The 10,509-nt window shown below is 43.1% G+C and overlaps 1 protein-coding gene across 8 annotated transcripts in view; it reads left to right on the top strand.

Annotated features, from left to right (window-relative positions):
* TMEM94 (transmembrane protein 94) overlaps nt 1–10,509 on the top strand; it is a 68,304-nt gene continuing 57,795 nt past the window's right edge. For 4 of the 8 annotated variants that reach the window (XM_083429824.1, XM_083429823.1, XM_083429822.1 and 1 more), the window contains exons 1-2: nt 7–169; nt 5,989–6,120. In XM_083429824.1, coding sequence (XP_083285950.1) covers nt 6,097–6,120 — 24 coding nt within the window. In that variant the 5' untranslated portion in view covers nt 7–169; nt 5,989–6,096. Of the gene's footprint in view, nt 170–5,988; nt 6,121–10,509 lie in introns of all 8 variants that reach the window. The other 4 variants (XM_083429831.1, XM_083429830.1, XM_083429829.1 and 1 more) reach the window with 2 other exon arrangements.

Below are 10,509 nucleotides of genomic sequence, written 5' to 3'. Positions count from 1 at the left end.
TTTGGGGTAAAGCGGGTTATTTTGCCATCAACAAGGATGGCGGCTATAGAGATGTTTGGGGGAATGGCGTGAAGGGTTGCCTGGGAGCATTCTCCAGCTGGCGGGGAAAGGCCCCAGGATTTGCTGGGGACCCCAGAGACAAAAGAAAGGGGATATTAAACCCGTTCTGGTAAGTAACCTACCGCTCCCTTCGGGAAGGGTGGAAAAAGGGGTCGCTCCTTGAGACCCAAGTTTCTGCCCTTAGTCCTGAGGCGACTTGTTTTTAATATATCCCCACGCCTTCCCCCCTACTCTGAGGATTTAGCGAGGCATTGGGATAAGGAGGCATTTCAAAGCTGCTGTTTTGGGGGGAGGGACGGGGAGAAAAGTGCCGATTTATCAGCTTTGCAGCTCTTGTCAACACGCGTCGCCTTCTCACGATCTGTGAGTTGGAGGCCACCTCTGCAAGGCTGTGAACTTTTCAACCTATTCCGGGGTGTTTCAGTGGGTGTCTCGAGTCAGGGTAGCCAGACCCTGCAAGAGAGCAACCAGGCGCCTTGCAGTAGGAAGTTTCTGCACGACGCCAGTTCCTTGCAGCTGCAAACGCTTGCAAATCTTGCAACCCACGCAAGCTCCCTCCCTCTCTGCCTTCCTCCCCGGCTTGCTGGTGGAACTCGGGAGTCATATTACTGTCTCTGACTGACAAGCCGTTACTTGCCCATTGCTGCTTAATTCAGTCCGTGTAAATGCGCCCTGCTTAGTGCCAGTGTAGGCAGACGACGCTGACTGCAGGGTTAGCAGGTCCATGCCGTGCTTCCCGCGCGGTGAGGGCCCTGACACGAGTTAAGGAGTTTCTAGGAACGTTCTGCACTTTGCCCGGTGTATTGCATAATCGTATAACCCAGCGCAAGAGACGTTAGAAGTAACCAGGCAGTCCCCCACGTTGCTATGTTACAACAGCATAACGAGGAGAACATTACTGCAGCATATCTGAACGAGACGCTCGGTACTCATCCTTTCAACTACTCTTCTCCACATCGTTACTTTCCTAACCAGGTGCCCCCCAGACGTTGGCATACAACAACATGGCCACTGGTTGGGGATGATGGGAGTTGTAGTCCAACAACAGCTGGAGGGTGCCTGGTTGGGAGAGGTCGCTTTACCACGATGCAAGTGTGCCTCCCCCCCCCCCCCATGCACTTTGTGGAAGTTTCCTCTGATGGTCAGCTGATTTTAAAAGCTTTCTTTTTAAATTCAAGAAAAAGCCTGTTTTTAATTAATGGACCAATTTAGGTAAATATTTCAGTATCACCTTATCACTGATCATATGTCGTATTTTGCCTAAATAATGCAGCAAACGAATCCCTCAAATTCACCTTTTAAGGTATTAGCAGAATCCATTGTTTGCAACAATGTAATTGGTACTAAACCTTCCCACTCATCTCCATAGGGGTTTGCTTAGTAGTCAGATTTTTAAAACTACTGTACTGTATCGTTAATTGGATTGATTAGTGCTCCTGTGCCTAAATGACTACATTGCTGGTTTCAAGCCATAGCGGTTTGGGTAGTAAACAAAATTAAATACCAGCCGTGCAATCCCACGCATGTCTATGCAGGAGTAAGGCCCATTTAGTTCACTGTAACTTGATTTTTTCCTAGTTTGGTGCCCTGTTGACTGGCGTGAGATTTCAGGCTGGTGAGATCTACTTTTAATCTTGTTAGAACACTAAGATCTACCAACCAGAGCTTGGTGTAAAAGAAATACACTTTGCCAAAAGTAATCATGGGCCTAGGAATTTGTTTTGAGTACTGGAATTGCCCTTAGCTTTCTTAATTTTACTGGGGAGTCATTTAGTTTCTGCTTTATTAAACAATGCCATGTCTATGTTTGGTGGCTCAGTGGTGGAAAGGGTATGCTAGCTTTAGTGGAGATATTCTCTAACTACACCCAAAACATTTTTCTCCTTCCAATAATCAATGTGGAGTCTGCATAAATTATATAATGTGATTTGGATGGGATCATTTAGATAGTTTTCTTTTAGAGTTTTTTTCTCATAGAAAACAATGACTTCAAAATGTCACAGAAAATGCACCTGCAGAGACTATATATGTTGCTTCCTTTACATCATATGTGTAAAACAATAGAGGAACTAGTCAGCTCTTACGCCGGAAATGATCTTATAGAGGTGCTTAAATTTAGGGAGCTCATGTCAGCCAATGAGCAGGTTTTATTTCTTTATTCCATTTGTATCCTACCCTTCCTGCAAAGAGCTCACGATTGTGCCTTGATGCTGCAGTCCTGTGTTTGCTTCCAGAGAACAGGCCCTTTTGAATGCAATGAATATTAGTTCTGTGGAATCATATGTAGGATTGTGCTGGACCTGTCACAATAACCCTGTTTTGTAGGTTAGGATGGGGGAGTTTGACTTTTGCAACATTTGACCAGTGAACGTCATAGCTCATGGGAGAATTTCCCCCTTCCAAACCCAGATTATTCTACACTATTATAGCCTGAATTTGCTAGCAGACTTTGCTGCTTTTTGTGATAATTCCAGACATCACTATGCCAGCATGGTAGGTATGTGATTCCCCAAACCACCCAAGATGAGACTAGACTAGACTGTTAATGGCCTGAGTTTCCTAACATACTTTGTCGCTTCCATGTAATAATTCCATATATAGGTTTTGGTGCAGATCTAGGGCCACATCCACACCACGTATTTAAAACACAGGCTTACCGAAAAGAACTCTGGGAGCAGTAGTTTAGTCCTGACAGAGCTACAATTCCCAGCACTCTTAACAAACTACAGTTCCCAAGATTCTTTGTGGGAAGCCATCTGCTTTAAGTGTGCTTTATATGTATGGTTTGGATGTGACCCTGGACCTTTTGAAACCAATGGAAGGGACGTACTGAGGGATGGCAGGGGTAACGGGCATGCAGAGTGCCCACCCAAAATAAGCCCTAGTCTTTTGCTCCAAAGGTGAAGAATGTGGTTGGCTGCTTTGGTTCTGGGTGGTGCTCAGAACAAGCACCTGCCTACCCCCAACATCAAAGCAAACCCAAGCCCTGCTGGCCCTTTGGGCACTGTATTGCTGAACCCCTTTGAAGAGCCTCAGCAGCTCAGTGCTGAACAGGTCTCTCCTCTGCTTCTCAACTCTTGAGTTTAAAGCTGGAGAGAGGAGCTGTGGTCATCCCCACAGTTGCACTGGGCTTCCACAACTCCACAGAAGATCCCATCTCCCTCCAGCTGCAAAACTGGGAGGGGAAATTGTGCTGCACACCTGTGGGAGATCTGGGACAAAGTCATGCGACAAGGATAGGATCTTGGTGTCCAAAGGTTTTAGCTTATTCAACAAAGGCAGTCTGAATTTTTTGAACTTTGCGTATTCCCTATGTGTTTTTTATAATGTCCAAAAGAGAGTTGTTGTAGTTTCTTTATTTCTGACAAACTTGAAATCCTTTATCCCCCCCCCCCCTTGAATGAAACTGTAGGTAGCACTTCTAACTTGATTAAATTTGCTTGTGCAACCAGGAACAATATAAATTTTGCTTGGGCGCTGGATGTGGCCAGGCATACTGATAGAATGGGGAATGCATACAATGGCTGCAGCTTTTTAAAACATGTTTTCTTTATAAAAGATCTAGGAGAATGCACATGTAAGCAAATATATCCCATAGAGCCTTAGGAGTAGCTGGTTAAAGGCAAATCAGGTTGTGAAAACGATATCTGAACAAAGCAATGTATCGGAGAGTGTAGGTAAGCGCTAAGGGTGTCATTATGTAGCTTCCTTTTAGATGGGCAGGGTATAAATAAATTATTATTATTATTATTATTATTATTATTATTATACTCAACCAATTGCTGTTGGGTAGCTTAAGGCTGTGTAGAGGAGGCCTTTGGCCAGAAGCTGAGAAATGGGGATCACTGCTTGTTCTTTGCTTTTGAGGTGAGAGGTAAAGTTTCGGGTGTTATAGTTTGAATGTTGATGGTCAGGAGGCATGGTTTGCTTTTAAGATCACATTACAGCTTGCTGCCAGAGACAGAATGTCTCACTGCAGTGCAGCCCATATTCCTGTCTTGCACAGCTGTCTTGCCTCTTGACCTTCTCTATCAAGTGGCACAGAATTGAGCTTCTATTGCTAAGAGCTAAGATTTTTATTTTATTTTTGCAGGGTGGGTGGGAGTATTTTTGTTTTGATCTTGCTTCAGGCATCTCCTGCTTTTTTGATAGTCATTTTGAAGCTATATGTTTCCAAATTTGGCTATTTCAGAGTGCAATTGTTAATAGTTTTTAAAGCAACAACAGACCACCAACCAGAGCATCTTCTTTCCCATTCTGCTGCAGGTATTTGTGTGTTTAAAGGCAGAGCATGAAATATTTCAGCAAGATTTGTGCTACAGCTTCCTTTCATTCTGCAGCTGCCATCATCTGCTGTGCTCTGAAAACATCTCCTTGTAGCATTCTATTCCTGAACTGGGCTGACAGGGCAAGATTAAGCTAGTGAGAATCCTTTCCATCCTGGGCTTCAGATAATGGAAATCAGGGACACAGTTCAAACTGAAGGCAAATTCTGAGGTTGTGCCAGACTGAAAGCATATAGCTCAAAGGAATTTCTAGGGGATGACTGAGGGCTCTACCTGTTTAGCTAGCAAGATGTGCTGAATATGGTCAGTGCTGTGTGTACTTCACACTAAATGAAATTGCACCACAAAGAGCTAAATTCTGCACCCTTGATATATTATATGCCAATTTACACATACCTATATACTGATTTTTTATAACTTACTCTGCTTTTGTATAATTTATTCTGCAAAGCATTATGCACTGCTGCCTTGCTCCCTAAACGCTAGAAATCCCACTTAGAACTCTCCTGTTTTCAAGAACAAATCAGTGTTACAGCTCATCAGTAACAATTATATTTTTCTCTTTTGGGTTCCTGGATTGTGGTGATACTGTTGATGCTATTAGGATTCCTACTTGAGTACTTTATGCATATTTCTATTTTAATGTTTTTCATTAAGTACATGATATACATGTATTTTGGTTTTCTTCATTTTCTGTGTTGCATTTGGTGGTGTCTAGCTGGAAAAAAACCACTTTATGTTTCTAAATAAAATGATGTGTTTGAGTGTGCAAAGTCAAGCTAAATTACCGTAGATTCCCCCCAATGCATGTGGAAATACGGACCAGTCTTATTACTGAAAACAATTCAGTTGCTTTCAAAGATTGATTAGATTTTAACCTTGACTTTAGGAGCTGGTAGAAGACCTGAGTCAAACTCTAATATCTAGCAAGTCTACAACTGAGGAACAGACTATGATTGGAATTTGACCCACAGGTCACAAAACGCTTGTTGGGAGAAACAGCTTGCCAGCTAGGCTCTGTTAATTCCACTATGCTAAGATTTTCTTTACTGATGATCTAGCACCTCTCTTTAGACACTCTAGCCAGTAGACGGATCTGGCTTGTGCTTGACTCTGTAGTGTAACCACCTTGTCAAAGCAGTTTTGATGTGTTGTTTCAGATAGTGGGAGAGTCATGACTACAGGCTCCATTGGAGATTATCTGGGCAGAGACCTGGTCAGAGATAAAAATAACAAGACAAATAGCTATTAGTGACAGGCAGCCTCTATCACAAGCCTCCTGGCTGGCATTTGAGCATGCCGTCTCTGCAGCACCTGATGAAATCTGGCTTCTTACTTAGAGGCTGAGCTTGGCAGTTCTCTTGGACGTGTCAAGAAAATGCATTCAGTGCCAAGGCAATAATCATGTTATGCCTTACAGGGGATTTCATTTTGCCCGTGGTACTGGCCTTTTCAGTAGTTAATACAGATGGACCCTATTTAGTGGTGGGGTGGAAGAGTTGCAGAAGATTATATGCAGTTAGAGCCATCTTCTGTTTTCTCATCTGTCTAGATCAGTTGTGATCTTGAATTCTCCAAAGTGCTTTACTTTAAGAGAGAGTGAAGGTAAAAGAGTGACATTTAACCCCTTTTGTTTCTGTAGATGTTATCACTAAGGCACGCTAATTGAGCTCCATACGTTATCTAGAAGAGGACCTCTCATGGAATGGTGGTTGTGGTCTTCTGGGAATGCTCTGTCCACTGAGTAACCATGGACTGCAAGGAGAAGTGTCAGGTAGGTTTTTTGGTCATGTTGTAGCTACTGTAGTTCTAGATGAATCTCTCGATTGAATTTGCTCCTGGTTGACTTTAGTTGGAAGATGATGAGTGGTCAGGTGTTCTTAATGTCAGAATGGCTTTCATTAGTGAGAATCTGGAAATCCAGATTCATATTTACAGTGGTGCCTCGGGTTACAGACACTTCAGGTTACAGACTCCGCTAACCCAGAAATAGTACTTCAGGTTAAGAACTTTACTTCAGGGTGAGAACAAAAATTGTGTGGCGGCAGCAGCAGGAGGCCCCATTAGCTAAAGTGGTACCTCAGGTTAAGAACAGTTTCAGGTTAAGAATGGACCTACATAACGAATTAAGTACTTAACCCGAGGTACCACTGTACTCTGTGTGTGTTTTTCTACTACTTCCCCTTTACAACTGTGGAGGTTACTTCCGAGTAATCATAAGCATATATAACATACTGTTCTCCTGGACAAGATGAATGCCAACAGTTACTGCTGTGGGATATGTTGAACCTCTTGAGAGATATAGCTTGTGAACTTGAATGTAAGCTGTTTTCTGGCAGTGATAGTTGGTTAACAAAGATCTTGCTTTACTATTATTAAGGATGATCATTGTATGATTGTGTTGCCACACCGTGAAACTTACAAAACCATGAGATTAGCTCTGAAATTAACTTTGGAAAGCTGCTTTTGAGCCTTCTTTTTACTTTTCAAGATTTTATCCACAGCCATCAGCGCTGGAAATGCTTTTTCTTATTTATTGTTTTTAGCGATAGACTACAAATATAGGACACCAGAAAATGAAAGTTCCCATAGGTCCATGGCACCGAACTTTATATGATCATAGGCTCTACTTTGCTCACTTTCTGTGATTTTAACAGTTTTTCATGGCTACAGTTGTTGCAGCAATGATGCCAATTGAATGTGACCAGCTACTTGTTAACTTGCTTCTTCCTCCATATGAATGGGGGCAAGTGTGATCCCTTGAAAACATCAATGCCCACTAAATTCCCAGTTCTCAGTGATGGAGGAATACAGTGACTAAAAGTGGGGGAAAGCAGAAAAAACAGGAGAGAGAAATGCTAGAGGAACTGATGTGTGAATCTATTCAAAGTAAAACATTTTATTTCACAAACCTACTTCTGGATTTATCGCTTCAGAAGAGAGCCAATGAAACCAAATCCCAAAACAGACTGCCTTTTGTTGGTAGAAAGGGACTTTTGATGTCAGGTGGAGTCTTGTTTTGGCTGTGCATTTAGGAATTAAGTATTACTGTTTACGCTTTCTCCATGGTTTCCTAACCTGCATCTTTCCAGAGAGATTGTTTTATATGGAATGCTGATAGGATTGCATTACTTATGCTTTGGTATTCCTTATGCTTTGTTCAACCTGATCCAATCTGACCCAAACATGTGTATTTAAGGACAGTTCATCTTGTTCATACGGGTTGTGTGGAATAGGGGTACTCAACCTTTTCGAGCATAGACAAAAAAAGGAGGCAACACACCTTCCCCCAAACAGGAAACACCCCTGGAAAAAGTCTCTTTAAAACAAACAAACAAGCAAATTAGGACAGGTTTGATGTCTGAGGGTGCCCATAGTTCCTATGGATTCCCCCTTGGGGACCGTGGTAGAGGAGCACAATTTCTAGATCTACCTCTGCAAATGCCAGACTGAATAATGTGTTAGCAATGTGAAAGGGTAGCATCCTTTTATTAGCTGAATATGCTCAATCTAGCTTTGTCCTTGGTATCTTGAGGCAGGTGCATATCCTAATCTGAACAGGCATAGCTTATCCCTGGGTGTTGTATCTGCTACCTATTACCAGATGATGTGGGAACAATTCAACTATTGGAGTGTCTTAATGACCAATGGCATGTGGTTGTTGTTGTTTTAAAGTGAGAAGTTGTTTTGCAATTGCAATAGTTGTGTGGCGAGGACAGGCTATTTGGTAGGGGCAATAGGAAAATGTTTGGGGTGAGGAATGCCCATTACAGTCTTGGCGTTAACACTTCTCTCACGGGTGTGTTTTGTGATCTCATTGTGCTGTGTTGTGAGATGTTTTTTGTGTGTGCATTAAAAGAGGATGTGGCTACAACTGTTGGGGTATCACTGCCCTTTTCTTTGGAAATCCAGCCCTCATTGTGCAACATGTGCTGGCTTGCGCTTAAAAAAGTGAGCAGCCTGGGAACAGGAAGGAAAAATCACAAGGACAGTAATAAACTATGAAGGTTGGAGGATTAGAGGGAACTCCAAGACACAGACTTGCTGACCAGCAGGAGCCTTGCCCAATACTCTGCTCCATCACAGCTACTTCAGTCAGAGCCTTCCTTAATCACATGCCCTCCAGATGTTTTAGTGTTCTTCAGATACTGTTGGACTCCAACAACCATCATCCCTGACCATTGGCCATTCTGTCTGGAACTGATAGGAGTTGTAATCTGTAGGAAGAGACCAGGTTGGGGAATACTGTACAATAAGTCCCATAACAATGTGGGGTAGAGAGAGAGAGAGAGAGAGAGAGAGAGAGAGAGAGAGAGAGAGAGAGAATCTTGAGATTCTTACTTTGCAGATGGATAAATAAATATGTTGTTTGGCCACACATTCTTTGATGCATTTACATCTAAAGTGTGGCAAAAGCCTTCTTGCCAGTTGGCAGGTCAGTCCGGATGATCAAGCTACCTGAGTCAAAGATTTTGCCCTGGGATATTTGGACATTTGCATGGGATCAAAAACTGCACCAAATGATGTGCTCTGTATTGTGTTAATGGGTATGTGTATTACATATAGCTGTTACTTTGAGATAATGAGGGATGGAGGAATTCCAGTAGTGTACTTTCTCTCTGGTTAGGGGCAAATCTGCATATCTGTCCTGGCTCTCACTGAATGAAGAACTTGAACTTCTGCTCAAATCTTTAATGCCCAGGTGAGTAGATATATAGGCAAAAACAGGGTCAAAGGCGCAGCAGATACAACAAAACAACACACCCTCTCAGTTCCTGTTATGTGGAAATGGGGTGGCATGGCAAGTGGGCAAGCAAATGCAAACTTCTGGAGGCTGAACCTGAGTTGTCTGTTCTTGGCTATGTTGGCACCTCCATGACCTAGGTGATGGAGAAGGGGACAGCTGCTGCTCCAAACTGAACTAAGTGTCTGAGTCCTCCTGGGAGGTTGGACTAAAGGTGGGCTCCAGCAGTGCTTGGCGGGGTGTGTATGTTCCCAGATCAGAGGTGAAAAAAAGCACAGAAGCATGGGGTGGGTGGATACAAGGTGCCTGGGTGACGAAGAAGGGAGTAAAGCAGAGTGCTGACAGATTACACCACTGAGACCTTCCCCAGGAACTGACTCCTCATTTGTAACTCTGTCCCCCTCTTGAGGTCCTGGCACAGCCCCTCCATACCCACTGGGCCCTGCCCCAAGGTCATCAACCGACTGATCCTCTGACTTTTCTTCCTCCAATCCTGATCCAACCAGCCCCTCCATGATGTCTCTTTAGGACTCAGGACAATTTCTCCTCTTGAATTTTGTACATTTTCTGCCCTTCTAACCCAACGATAGTGTATGCTGCATCTCAATAAACCTAACGAAGCTTGCTAATAATGGCTCAGTGACCCATTTTGGTATTGATCAGTGTGAGATATACAGCAATTACCGTACCTTGTAGAAATGCTTTCATGACCTCAGACAGTGGTGGCATTTTCTTGGAACAACTGAAACGTAAAACCTTTTTGTGCAATATGGGGCATGTCTGTTTAGGAACCAAGCATGTATTTCTATGAAGAGAGTGAAGAAATCTTACTTCTCTGCCATCGTTACTTCCTCATAGTTTGGGGATATCTCTGGATCCAGCATTGTTACGGGAGACTCGGGTGGCTTTTTTCACTTATGGCCGGTTTTCCAGCTACAGCCCCTTTTAAGCAGAGATGACTCTGCTGTAGTACTCAATGCTCTGGCAAGACTGAATTATTACAGTGTGCTGCCTGAGACTGCCTTTGAAGATAACGCAAACTTCAGCAGGTTTCAAATGCAGCAGCCAAATTATTGGCTACAGTTCAGTTTAGAACTCACATAATCTCAGTCTTAAAAAAATTGCACCGGTTGGCAGTTCATTTTTACCCTGAGATGGTGCATTTTTATGTTTTTTTTACTGAGTGCACAGGATGATTCACTACTGACTATGTGTCTCACCTGATGTAACTTAAAAACATCAAAGTGCATTTTTTAGAGGTACTGGCCAAGTTGGCAGAAAAAATATGGTGCAGGAAGTATTGTGGGGCTGGAGAAACCCAATCTGCACAGCTGCATTGTCAGAGAACCTGAGACTCTGAAAGATAAGGGTTTTATTGTCTAGTCTCTGCCATCCACACAGTTCCACTGCCAATAGCGG

This window comes from Podarcis tiliguerta (assembly GCF_965153285.1).
Source record: "Podarcis tiliguerta genome assembly, chromosome: 2".
Taxonomy (NCBI): Eukaryota; Metazoa; Chordata; class Lepidosauria; order Squamata; family Lacertidae; genus Podarcis; species Podarcis tiliguerta.
Note: the sequence above shows the minus strand (reverse complement) of the source record. Positions and strands in the feature narration are given on the sequence as shown.